We start from the raw sequence: 12,236 nt of genomic DNA on the forward strand, positions 1-12,236 counted from the left end.
TCTTTGTGAAGGACGGCGCCAGTGTGCGCAGCGCCGGCAGCTGCAGGCTGCGAACGGCTGCGACCTCCCACGCAGTCTGATACTCGCGCTGCAGCTGCAACTGCCTGTCTCGCTCCTTCTTCGCAACGGAGTGAGACTTTTTTTCAATGCCAGCGAAAATGTGGGCGTGGGCTCGGCTCGCATCCATCATGCGGCCCACGTGACTTTGGCAGGGCTGCGCTGCCGAAATGATGCGCCGCAACGCTGTCGGGTCATCAATTTTGCTCTCCTCCAGCACCATCGTCCCCATCCGTGTCCTTCTTTTTTTTTTTTCTTTTTTTTTTTTGAAGAGGGTGCTTCTCAGCAACGCAGGGGTTCACCCGAAAGGTCCCCAACACACACACACAAAAAGAGAGAGACACGCGTGTGCGTGCCAACAAACAACACCAGCAACCGCAATCAAGAAGAAGAGAGTGAGAAGAAAAAAGAAAAGGAAAAGAAAATATTGGCGTTGATGCCGGCAGAAACGAGACGCCTGGCCCACACATGCAGGCAGACAACATGCAGGCATGCGATCTCGTTGTCGCTCCGCCAAAGGCACACACAAACACACACGCACGCACATACACGCACAAAATACTCTCTCACACACACACACAGAGAGAGAGAGAGAAAGAAAAGAAAAGAAAAGAAAAGTACATGTACACGTATACATGTTTATAATGATCCTTCCAATTTCTTTTTTTTTTTTTTCTTTTTCCTTTTCTTTTCCTGGCTTTCTTCTATTGGCCTGTTCGCTCGCTCGTTCTTCTGCTTTCTCTCTCTCTCTCTCTCTCTGTGTGTGTGTCTCTCTCTCTTTGCTCTCTCAAACCAAACCCACCGGTGACCGAAAGAGTAGAGCAAAGAAAAAATATAATAACAATAAAAACGAAGGCACACAAACACACAAACACACAGAAACAAAAAAAAGAAACGGGGCGCTCTTCAACAGCAAAACAATCAAACACAAGACAACATCTCTTCCACTCCTCCCATTCTCTCCCTCCCTCCCTCTCTCTCTCTCTGTCTATCACGTACAACACTCAACACTTACAAAAAAAAAAAAAATATGTATGCACGCAAATAGAAATATATTTTTTTTTTTTTACACACGCATTCATATGAATTTCTTCACGCCGTTTGGCTTCAAAGATGGCCATCATTTACTTGCAACGCCTCCATCCATCAGCATAAATATATATTTATATATATACAGAGAGAGAGAAGTACAGAGGCACAGAGGTACATATACATACATACATACATACATACATATATATATTGAGAAATAAAAGGGTTGAACGACGGTGCGTTAGTCACATACAATACATCTCTTACAATATGCATACATATATGTATAATGGATGTATGTATATATATATATATGTATATTATAAACATTAAATATATAATAATAAATAATAATAATCAACAAAAAACAAAAGATATGCATCACATATTTCACACTATTGTAATGCTCCATAAATCCTTGACTCATATGAATATCCCTCTCCCCTGTCTCCCCACCACCTCCAAAAAAAAAAAAAAAAAAAAAAAAAAAAAAAAAAAAAAAAAAAAAAAAAAAAAGGTAAAAAAAAAATAACAATCCAATGTACATGTTTATTTACCTTCCTTTTTGTTTGCTTGTTTTTATTCATTCATTCCTTTCCATACATACCCACAGCAAAAAAAAAAAATGTCACCTCTCTCTCTCTCTCTTCCTTCAGCCGCTACCACCATCACATGACGGAACTTCCCTCCATTGCGTCGCCCTTGCAATGCAAGACAACACCCCCTATTCCCCACTCCCTCAATCTCTATCTTCAAAACTTATTTTCTCTTTCTCTTCTTTTTGTTTTGTTTTGTGTGTTTGTTTGCTTTTATTATTATTATTTGTGGTATTAGTAGTAGGTTTGGCTTGCAACACACAATTTATGACCGGCAACTCATCTCCTCCCATTCTTTCAGCGTCCCTCGCCCCCCCCCCTCTTCTGCCCCCACCACCACTCAAATACACACACACACACACACACACACACACACACACACACAAACCCTATCCATATAATATATACATGTATGTATGTATGTATGTATGCTTTCTCTGCATCCAAACTTCAATGTAGAGCAGATATATATATATATATATATCGTTTCTTCAACTGCGTTCCTTTTCATCCCTCATCTCCACTCCACAAACTATTTCACTTCCAGTTTGCATCAAATTTTTGTTTTCCTCTTCTTCTTCTTTATTAATATTATTATTTCTTGTTGTTGTTTTCCACCTTCTTCGTTTCCTTCATTATATATATATATATATACATATTTACTTGGATATATAATATAATATAATAATACATATACTATATATATATATATATATATATATATGTGTATATATGTAAATATGTTTGCCTCTCTTGTATTATTATTATTATTTATTTTTGCTGTGGCTGTTATAATGCTATCAATTTCCTTCAACACCCCCTTCCTTTTCTGTTTCTTCTTCCTTTTTTTTTTTTTTAATTGATTTATTATTTTTTGCCTCTTTTCAATCCTCTCCACTTTTCTCTTTCCCCTCCCCTCCTGTTGTGTGTGTATGTGCGTATATATATTTATTATATATGTACATGTATGTGTGTTCGTAAGTAATATTTCCAATAAAAGGAGGGAAATCCATGATGGATGGCTGACTTCCCCCTTTTCTTCGTTTTTTCCCTTTTTTTTTTTTTTTCTCTCTTTTTTGTTGTTGTTTTTTTTTTTTAAAAGCACTCCGCAATCGCCCGAACCGTCAACAAGACATCCATGAAGGAGTTATACAACGGCACAGGGGCAAGACGAATGACATTTGGTGGGCAGTGACTCACAATAACGCCCTTGTCGCAGAGTTGCCGCTCCATACGATCGGCGTCGCTGTCCTCACCGGGGTTGCACTCATACGCGTCCTTTGAAGAGTGTACATCGGCCAGTCGGTTAGGCAGAATGCGAAGTGACAGCTGTGCCCCACGTTGATTGGGGTCAACGGGTGTAATGACCTCAATTGACCCTTGTGGGACCAACTCACTCAACAACAGCTCCATGTAAGATGTCAACAACATGGACTTCTCACGTAGTGGCCCCATCCCAACCTCCGCCATGAGACGGATGCTTGGCAGCATCGCCATCATGCCGACAGCAGGGACGTTGCTAATTTGAAAACTCGCCGCTCCTTCTGCGGGCTCAAAGTTATGATGTAGACTAGCGCGGTTCCGGCGATCATGGCCCCACGAACCACGTAACGGCTTCAACTCATTTTCCACCGAAGTGTGCTTGCTGTGCACAAACGCACCACCAAGGTTACTGGGGCCACTGTTAAGATATCTGTAATTACACCAACATGCAAAGTCCACTTCCCAGTCATGCAGTTTCAGTGGGACATTCCCCACAGCGTGGGAACAATCTACACCGACAAAAATACCCTTTTCATGGGCCGCCTTTGTGATGGCTTGAAGGTCATAAAATTGTCCGGTTAAAAAGTGAACGGCACTCAACAAAATAACCGCAATCTCATCCCCACGTTTCTCAATAACAGATAAAAACTGCTCTATTGGAATATTCACTGGACTGCTTTCCCAGCTCTCATGGTTTGCGGCACTCACGTAAATGAGATCCTCCGCTGGATTCATCCCCCGTGAATCCAACTGGGATATGATGGCGTAGGTGCTACTGGGGGAAGCATGGTTCCCTGTCACAATCCGCCGCCGCTTTCCTTTTGGCCTGTAAAATGCCATAAGAAGCAAATGCAGGTTGACTCCAAAGGAGTTCATTGTGATCACCTCACTCTCTTGTGCCCCCACAATCGCCGCAATCTCTTTTCTACCCAAACTTTCCAACTCTTCCCATGGATTTGGGTGTTGATAGTTACCCATCACACCGAGATCACGCCACTTCTTCAGCACCCCACCGACATTTGATTCTACGTCCTTGTGCTGCAGTCCTAAAGTGTTACCGCTGACGTACACGTAATCCCCACCATCTCGCCTCTTGGGAAAGTGAAAGGCCTCACGGTGCTCATGTAAAGGATCGGTACGATCCATAAACTCGGCAAAGCCATTCTCCGTAATGGAGAGACCCTCCGCACGAGCCGTGCTAAGCAATTTTTCCGTGGCGTTATTACGCATAAGAAGTAAAATATAAATATAAATAAATAAATATTTATATTTATAATATCTGTCACACTTGTCGGGGTTGTAGACTCCTGGCAACGAATTTGTCCTCTGAGGATATCACACAAATCCTCCTCTTTCTCTCTCTTTCTCTCCGTTACACACACACACAAAGTCTCTCTCCACACGCCTCTTCTTTCGCTTTATATATATATATATATTATATATATATATATAAGTCTACAGAGGAGTGTGTGTGTATATGTATATATTTAGGTATAATTATTGCAAAGAGCGACTGTATCAACTTCTGTGTTTAACTGTGTGAGTGCGTACTGGAGTTGAAGTAAACTATTAGGACGGAGAAATTAATTTCCCTGCTCTATTGCTCCCTTTCCTCCCCGTTTCCTCCCACTTGTAGACACACACACACACACACAGAGAGAGAGAGAGAGAAAAAAAAAAAAAATGGACAGAAAGACGTAGAAAAAAGAGAAAGACAAAAAAAAAAAAAAAAAGTGTAAAAAATAAAATAAAATAAAATTTAATTTAATCCCTCTTTTCATTTCCTTTTTTTGTGGGCATATTTATTTATGTCTCCCCCTGCCATGTTTGATCCCTCCACACACACACACACACACACACACACACACACACACACACACACACACACACACACCGTCTCCCTGAAGCATTCGGCCTCACCAACTCCTCCTTGCATATCCCCCCTCGCACTGCCGATATGCACACGGAAGTCAGGAAGAAGGGGGAATGAAAAAGAAGGAAAAAAAAAAAAGGACAACTGACACACAAAAGTAAAAAATAAATAAACAAATAAATAAAAACAGGCAGGCAGAGTCGGACGGCCACAGAAAACAGAGCATGACTGCACACTCAAACACACAGTCCCCTCCCTCTTCTTCAGTGCCTTTTCACGTCTCTCTCACAGACGTGACGGCAAGAGCTCCAGCTCACCAATACATGGTGCGTGGGCGTCGGGAATATCCCACCGCAGGTTTTCCCAAAAGTCCTGCGAAAATGCCTTCAGATACCACGCCACCGTCTCTTTATATCCCTCCTCGAACCTCACCTCCTGTCTCCAGCCCAACTCCTGCAGTTTCTCTACGCTAATGTCATAACGCTCGTCGTTAAATTCACGGTCCTTCACAAATACAAGATGCCTTGAGACCTCCTCCTCACTGGGGTCCGCCAGTGGCTCCCTCTCTCCACACTTGTGCGCTCGCACATATTTAACGGTCATACGGGCAATATCCAGCACACTCTTCTCGTCACAAGATCCAATATTGTACACATCGCCAATAAACCCATGGTTAATAATTGCAACAAATGCCCGCGCTACATCACTTGCATGTATAAATGTGCGCTTATTGCTGCCATTGCCCTGAATAGTCAGTTTCTTTCCAGCATTCATAAGCATAATAAACCGAGGTATGAGCTTTTCTGGATACTGGTATGGTCCATACACATTATTTCCACGGGTAATGATGCAAGGCAGTCCAAACGATATATGGTACGACTTCACAATGTACTCTACTGCCGCCTTTGTTGCCGCATATGGATTGGTTGGATTTAATGTCCCCTCTTCCTTCTTGGAGTCCGTTACCTGTCCATACACCTCGTCTGTGCTAACATGAATAAACTTTTCTATCCTACCATACGTCCGGGCACACTCAAGAAGCACATGCGTCCCAAGGACGTTATTATACGTGAAGGAAAGACTATTACCAAAACTATTGTCCACGTGGCTCTGCGCCGCAAAGTTAATGATGGTATCAATGTCATGATGACGTAGTACATACATCACAAGATCCGCGTTGGTAATATTCCCCCTGACAAAGTGGTAGTAGGGGTCACTGGGGTTTTCAATCGACCTAAAGCTGCTGCAGTAGTCCACCTTGTCAAGGTTGTACACATGCACTCCAGAATGCGTTCGCAACAAGTGGTTGATGAAATTGCTCCCAATAAACCCCAGACCCCCCGTCACGAGAAGATGACGCAACGGCCTGGTGTCCGTCAGCCGCGTCCTCCGACGTTCGACATCCTCCGGTCGACGAAACATGCATGTGGGGCCACGGCGCCCCCCTCTTCTCCCCAGAGCCAACTGATCCGCTATGCCGCTCGCCTTCCGTTCGGTAAAGCGCGCGATCGTGGCGGCTTTCTTGTTTCGTCCGCACGACCCACCCCAACCACGCGAGGAAAGCAAAGACAAGGAGTCGAAGGAAACATACAAGAAGAAGACACACACACACACACAAGCACACAAGCAGGCACACGTGGAGTACGCATTTTGAATGCCCCACCCACAAATTCAATAATAACCATTTAAAAAAAAAGATTTACAAGCAAGTCATTCCCCCGCACTTCCACATCCCATTCCCCAACACACCAGCAGTGACACGCGAGGCGCATGTCCAGAGCGCCTCATTTCACACTCTCGTGTCGACTGCCCAACGACAACCGCTTCCATGAGCAAAGTGCAGCAGGAGCGGAACGTCGTGTAAAAATAAATTTGAAAACAAAAGGCAATAAAAAATAGCAACTATCACCATCCGCTCCACAAGACCAGAGAGCAATGATGACGGCACAAAAAAGAAACAAAAAGAAAATCTCTGAAATGCTGCCACAAAAAAAAAAAAAAAAAAAAACCGTGGCGATGCCCCGCACAGCACCTCCAATGCGATCGTCCCCTTCCCAGCACACCGCAGAGCTCGTAGAAGAGAAGCTCCACGGGGTGTCTCAGGGAAAAGCACAAGACCGCTTCACTCACCCCACGCACAGCACGTGGATCTGTACACGATTTCCCCCACCTGGCACCGATATACCTTCCTGTGCCGAAATCCCGCGATGGCCTCCTCCCTCCCTTCTCGCTCACCCCCACTCGGGCACCCGACCAAACCACACCGCCGTCAGTCGCTTACCGACGTGCTGTCTGTGAGTCGCGCGCAAGCAATCCCCCACGACACGTCGTGGGCAAAATACTCCCAACCGTTAAAATATGCCGCCAAATGCTCGTTGGGCTGCCTCATCATGCCGGCTGTGGCGCGGTGCGCTTTGGCTCCCGTCGCCCTGGCGGAGAAGTCAGCTCCTTGAGCTTAGGGTGGATTCACTCCACAGCGCCCCCATTCGTGGGTGCGACCGCGCCAAACACATCCAGCGACCTCCACAAAATGCATTCCTCGCCATGCATTAAGAGCTTCAAGACATCGGCGGGCGGTGTCATCGTTACCAAACAAATCAATATTTTGCGCCCGCTCGCAGTGGGGACCGCAGTGTTGAGGAATATCCCGTTCCCTTTATGCTCCGTCACCCAAATGATCTTCAGAGGTTTGTGCGACGGACTATCACTGTACCGCATTTCCCCACTTTTCACGCCAATGTAGTCATGAGCATTTGATGAGGCAATCCATTCCACGGCTCCCTCGCAGCGGAAAGGCGTGCATTAGTATCTCTCTCACTGAACAGGTCACGGAGGATGGATCCCACCTTATTCATGTAGCCTCTTACCTCCTGCCAGTATCCCACCTGCGCCTCAGCTGACTGATTGCGCTTCTTCCACACGCACATTGCCTTCACATCGCTCTCCTGTGGGCAATTCATTATGATCCGCCTGCCCCTCAACTGCTTCTTACATCTTCTGTGGGCACTCTCTTCTGGTGGCGTCACCACAATCATGCCCCATCCCCTGGGAAGCAAACGAACAGACGGTTCATGAATAGGCTCGGCCACGTTGTAGATGATATACCCCTTCATCCCACGCCCAGAAAATTCCTCCACAGATTTCAAAACCGCTTCCTTACCAATGTAATGTGACACCTTTTGGGTAGCCTTGTCAAACATGAATGTTCGATCCGCAATGCGGTACGCAACCACAGGGAGTTTCTCCGCATCATAGTGCAGCAGTTGGTAGAGGAGGTACGAACCGGCAGCCATCGATTTCCCGATCCCGGGCGCCCCAACCAAGAGACGCATCACGGGTGAAGGATTGAGAGTCAAATCAAAATTGCTGAACCACTCGGTGAGATCGCCGTTGACGATCTGCCAAACTCGATCCACCTCGCAGTTCACATAGCAGTCACGAATCGGTTTCCCTAGCAGCCAAGAATACGGCCATGCCCAGTCCGAGGTGAGCACCATCAGCCTGAGACGCGGTGCACCGGATTGCTCCACACCGTCATCCTTTTCAAGCGTGTTGCCAACTTTCTTGTACGTCCATGACTGTGCTGGTTTCCCCTCATGCACCTTCATTCCCGTCCCCTCGCCGTCGGGAACTTCCATGACATGATGCCACCCCGCATCGTACAGAGAGTCGTAGTGTCCCTCCAGCATGTATGCCTTTTCTTGTTTCGGTGCCACCTTAAGGGCTGCATCGAGTTTTAGCCTTGCAAGAGGAGTGCACATATTCTTCCGTTCAAAGTTTCCCCATTGTTCAAGAAAGATCACACCTTCGCGATGAAGTCTGTACGTATCTCCCCTAAGCTTGTAAGTCTCTTGCAGCGCGTGATACTCTGTCAAATTGAGAATTTGTCCAAGCAGCTGCGGATCCTGCACGTAAGCCTTCGGCTTCACTAAAAATACTTCCATCGTCACATTGTATCTTTCATCGACAACTGCGCTGGGGCCGATATGCCTCCGAAGAAAATCATTCAGCTTCATGTAATTGCCGCGGGCCTCTCCCTCCAGCAGCACATCTTTCACCTCACTGTCAAGTCTCCAATATGGCCGCTGCTTTTCCCGCACTCTTCTGCGAGGCACAGCGGGTTGGCCCCTGCCTCCGTGGAAGTCCAACCTCACTCTCGCCCGACTAAGTCCCTGCGGCCCCGTAGACGCGGGACTCGTCTCATTATCGTCATTTCCTTCCCCGTGACGCCCGGACATCGTTTCCCCTTGTCTTCTTGGTCGGCTTCACTTGGAGCTGTGACCCAGCAGACAATCAAAAGGAAGATTAGAGAGAGAGAGAGTAGGCAGAGAAATGACCGACGAGCACAACAAGAGAGTCATCCACGCGGTGCGGAGCACATTGCGCAACGCACACCAAATGCAAGAGGGCATGGGTTTATCGCCCCCGACACACACACAAAACTGGGAAGAGAACGCAGCGCAGTGAAGACCACACAGGGACTCCGAACCGTACACGCCACAACAGCGATGCATCATGGCAGGCTCCCACGCAAGGAAAGAAAGCGGACTGCATTTCTCGATGCAATCTGTGCGACGTGCGCGGCGCCAGTCAACTTCGTTGCCTTCTTTTTATGCGTTCGTCATTCAAATCCGCGTGCGCGACTACGCAGCCACCGCTTCTCCCTGTCAGTCTCCCTGTTGCTACTGTCACCTCGCCGGGGGGGTGAAACCGTCAGCGCACATCTCCATCACTGGGCATTGCTGATGGCAGATGCAGCCACATAGAATGAATGCGTTGCCACCTTGCCAATCAAACTTGACACCGCCTCGTGCGGCATGGATGTAGGTATCACTATGCCTGCAAATGTTTTTTGCCAAATACAGATGCAGCCCCGTCACATTCCCCGCGACACTTTTTGGTCCTTCCCACAGAAGTGTCGGCAATTCCAAGCCCTTGGAGATGAATGAAGTGACAGAGGAAAGGTTGTTCCCTCAGCAGAGAGAAAAAGAAGGCAAAGAAAAATGCATGCGGATTCCTCCAGCAACAGAATAAATAAAAGCCACATGAAGGGTGGTGAAGGCGTTTTTCTTTTTTTTTCTTTTTTTTTTCCGTAGTGGCCTCACAGAATAAAATAAAAACAAAGACACAAAATAAAAATAAAAAGCAGGAAACATTAACCCTCACACTCCACAAGAAACAAAGAAGAGCTCGTCATATTTCACACCACTCACACACACACATGCACAGACAAGTCCTTACAGAAGAGGTGAAGAAAGCAGTATAGGCGCCCTTTCGGCTGCATCACTCCATTCAATTTCCGTGCGATGATGTGGCCGCAACTCCTACTTGCTGCCGGCGTTTGTTTTGGCGTGGGAGCGCGCCGTGACGGTAATTTTCTTCACGGAGGGGTGAATGGACCGCTCAATCTTGTCCGCCTTCTTCCTGTCCGCGACGACGAGGGTGTAGAGGTGGCGGCTGCAGCGCACCTTGAACTTTGTCTGCGCAGGGTTGTGCTTCACCTTCACACATCTGGCGTCCTTCCGGGAGCAGATGGCGAGAAACTCCTTCAGGCTCTTGATTTCACGGGGCATCTCCCTCCCTTAAAAAAAAATAATAATAATAATAATAATGAAACAGTAGAGAAGAAGAAAAAAGGAAAAGAGGCATGTGTAGTTGTTTTTATTGGGTTTTTTTTTTTTGTAGGGAGTGTGAGAGCATGTGGTGCACGAATACAACACGGCCACTCTGCTTGTGGTATCCGGAAAAAAAAAAAATATTTTAAGGAAATAATTTAAAATATATAAATAAATATAAATAATCAGTGGCGAGACATACATGTACACAAATATTTATATTTATATATTTATATATATTTATATATGTACAGGACACACAAAAAAAAGGGGGATATTTCTATGTATGTATTGTATGTGAGTCTATATATTTCTGCGTATTGTTATTAAAAATTTATTATGTCTGCAAACAAAATAATAATAATAATAGCGCTGATAACTCCTCTCTTTCCTTTTTTTCTTTTTTTCCCCCCGTTAATTGAGTATGGAGAATGACTTAAGTGAATGCAATTGACTTCCTGTCCAGCCTCACAGAGGAAAGATGGACAAATCATAGAAAACCTGCACGTAAAGCACACAAAGAGAAAAAAAAAAAAAAAAAAAAACAATGGGGAAGTAGTCTGTTTTATTTATTTCCCCATTCCTTTTATCTTCTCTATCTTTTACTGATCGTTTCTGCAATGGCGCTGTAGATTGAGATACATGTCTGCAGAATGTACGTATGGATGTATTATCAATGCATTTGCCATAACGAAGTGGCTGTTCTAATCCAAAGTAAATTCTATGTTGTCGGTGATCATCATAACCACCAAAAAATACAGCGGAAAGTGAACCCACATGTAAAAAAAAAAAAAAAAAAAAAAGCAACAAGCGGTTCGTCGTACGTTCACTGACGTCATGCGGTTTATTTATGTACATGGGAATTTATTTTATTTATTTATTCACAAAAGTGCCCACTCATATGTATATATATTACATGTATATGTATGCATGTATGGATGGATAAATGGATGCATGTATATAAGAGAAATAAAGAAAATCGACAGCTGACAAAACAGTGACAGGGTTGTGTTGTGTTTTACAGTCCGGCAATTTTCTTCAGTTCCCGTAAGACTTCGCCAAAACGATTCTCTGAGCCATCTAAACCAAACTCTATGCGTTCCTGTCGCAGTAACTCACCGCGGGTGGTAAGTGCACTCTGCATCGACTCCAATGACCATGTGCCGTTAAAAGAAAAGAGTTCCTCATTTCCACACCGCTGTGGCCGAGAAATAATACCAAGATCTGCAAAACTATCAATCGCAGACGCAATGCCTGCCGCATTCATCATTGGAAATCTTTGCTGACCCATAAGTGCCGTGTACATGCGGTGGACCTCACGCATCGCAAATGTGCCCGGCTCTGTTTTACCCGCTGCAGCATCGGTCCTCACACGACGTGTCATTGATGTCACGCCGGCCACATTTGTCTGCGCAAGACTTTTATCCCGCTGCTGTCGGAGTGCCAAGACAACAAGGCAGCTGAGAACATATAGCATCTGCTCTGGCATACCCGAAACGTACTCAAAGACGCGATCGCTCACGACAGCAGTACCACGTAATACTTTTTGGCTCTGCGCGAGTGTCATGACGGCGGCGGGAGAGGCAGGCGAAGTATTGCCCGGGACCGCGCCAGCGCGTGTGATGCCACTACCGCTGCGACGCTGCGGGGTTTCTTCATTCCGCACCTCACCTCGTTTGATTGCCTCATCACGAGCCTCTTTCTGGGCTGTGTGGACAAGGCGGCGGGACATGGAAGCCACTTGGCGAACATCACCGGAGTATTCGTGGACGGCTTTCTTGGCAATGTACGCTATCAACG

The 12,236-nt window shown here is 45.8% G+C and overlaps 6 protein-coding genes across 6 annotated transcripts, besides 44 other annotated features; all 6 read right to left on the reverse strand.

Annotated features, from left to right (window-relative positions):
- Tc00.1047053503881.4 (hypothetical protein, conserved) lies at positions 1-289 on the reverse strand (the record flags this gene model as incomplete). The annotated part of the gene is made up of 1 exon (XM_802031.1): positions 1-289. A coding segment is annotated over one exon (289 nt), but the record flags the coding sequence as incomplete, so codon positions are not given.
- Positions 1-745: a sequence feature (heterozygous, Esmeraldo-like haplotype).
- Positions 298-325: a microsatellite.
- Positions 578-638: a microsatellite.
- Positions 652-675: a microsatellite.
- Positions 715-749: a microsatellite.
- Positions 746-947: a sequence feature (areas merged during assembly that could not be assigned to a particular haplotype. This can correspond to areas where the two haplotypes were merged or to regions with more than two copies in the genome that were merged during assembly.).
- Positions 793-846: a microsatellite.
- Positions 948-2,666: a sequence feature (haploid, Esmeraldo-like haplotype).
- Positions 1,015-1,047: a microsatellite.
- Positions 1,106-1,126: a sequence feature (AT_rich).
- Positions 1,209-1,231: a sequence feature (AT_rich).
- Positions 1,267-1,300: a microsatellite.
- Positions 1,358-1,429: a microsatellite.
- Positions 1,553-1,618: a microsatellite.
- Positions 2,032-2,070: a microsatellite.
- Positions 2,086-2,116: a microsatellite.
- Positions 2,150-2,169: a microsatellite.
- Positions 2,322-2,429: a microsatellite.
- Positions 2,442-2,464: a sequence feature (AT_rich).
- Positions 2,507-2,570: a sequence feature (T-rich).
- Positions 2,609-2,665: a microsatellite.
- Positions 2,667-2,684: a sequence feature (haploid, non-Esmeraldo-like haplotype).
- Positions 2,685-6,472: a sequence feature (heterozygous, Esmeraldo-like haplotype).
- Positions 2,720-2,782: a sequence feature (T-rich).
- Positions 2,781-4,178, reverse strand: Tc00.1047053503881.10 (kynureninase, putative; the record flags this gene model as incomplete). Its single annotated transcript, XM_802026.1, has 1 exon — positions 2,781-4,178. One exon carries the CDS (start codon positions 4,176-4,178, stop codon positions 2,781-2,783), a length of 1,398 nt encoding a protein of 465 aa, XP_807119.1.
- Positions 4,185-4,227: a sequence feature (AT_rich).
- Positions 4,368-4,400: a microsatellite.
- Positions 4,619-4,706: a sequence feature (A-rich).
- Positions 4,786-4,842: a microsatellite.
- Positions 4,977-5,006: a microsatellite.
- On the reverse strand, positions 5,107-6,243 carry Tc00.1047053503881.20 (GDP-mannose 4,6 dehydratase, putative; the record flags this gene model as incomplete). Its single annotated transcript, XM_802027.1, has 1 exon — positions 5,107-6,243. The coding sequence occupies one exon, from the start codon at positions 6,241-6,243 to the stop codon at positions 5,107-5,109; it is 1,137 nt and encodes a 378-aa protein (XP_807120.1).
- Positions 6,422-6,457: a microsatellite.
- Positions 6,473-6,560: a sequence feature (haploid, non-Esmeraldo-like haplotype).
- Positions 6,561-8,075: a sequence feature (areas not merged during assembly with more than two copies in the genome that could not be assigned to a particular haplotype).
- Positions 6,809-6,829: a microsatellite.
- On the reverse strand, positions 7,551-9,059 carry Tc00.1047053503881.30 (retrotransposon hot spot (RHS) protein, putative; the record flags this gene model as incomplete). The annotated part of the gene is made up of 1 exon (XM_802028.1): positions 7,551-9,059. The coding sequence occupies one exon, from the start codon at positions 9,057-9,059 to the stop codon at positions 7,551-7,553; it is 1,509 nt and encodes a 502-aa protein (XP_807121.1).
- Positions 8,076-8,512: a sequence feature (areas merged during assembly that could not be assigned to a particular haplotype. This can correspond to areas where the two haplotypes were merged or to regions with more than two copies in the genome that were merged during assembly.).
- Positions 8,513-12,236: a sequence feature (heterozygous, Esmeraldo-like haplotype).
- Positions 9,886-9,911: a microsatellite.
- Positions 9,932-9,966: a microsatellite.
- On the reverse strand, positions 10,146-10,394 carry Tc00.1047053503881.39 (ribosomal protein L38, putative; the record flags this gene model as incomplete). Its single annotated transcript, XM_802030.1, has 1 exon — positions 10,146-10,394. The coding sequence occupies one exon, from the start codon at positions 10,392-10,394 to the stop codon at positions 10,146-10,148; it is 249 nt and encodes an 82-aa protein (XP_807123.1).
- Positions 10,413-10,433: a microsatellite.
- Positions 10,566-10,622: a sequence feature (AT_rich).
- Positions 10,635-10,687: a microsatellite.
- Positions 10,955-10,981: a microsatellite.
- Positions 11,218-11,239: a microsatellite.
- Positions 11,298-11,318: a sequence feature (AT_rich).
- Positions 11,337-11,399: a microsatellite.
- Positions 11,455-12,236, reverse strand: Tc00.1047053503881.50 (hypothetical protein, conserved; the record flags this gene model as incomplete). The annotated part of the gene is made up of 1 exon (XM_802029.1): positions 11,455-12,236. A coding segment is annotated over one exon (782 nt), but the record flags the coding sequence as incomplete, so codon positions are not given.

The sequence above is a fragment of the Trypanosoma cruzi genome, genomic scaffold, assembly GCF_000209065.1.
Source record: "Trypanosoma cruzi strain CL Brener 1047053516561 genomic scaffold, whole genome shotgun sequence".
Classification (NCBI taxonomy): Eukaryota; Euglenozoa; class Kinetoplastea; order Trypanosomatida; family Trypanosomatidae; genus Trypanosoma; species Trypanosoma cruzi.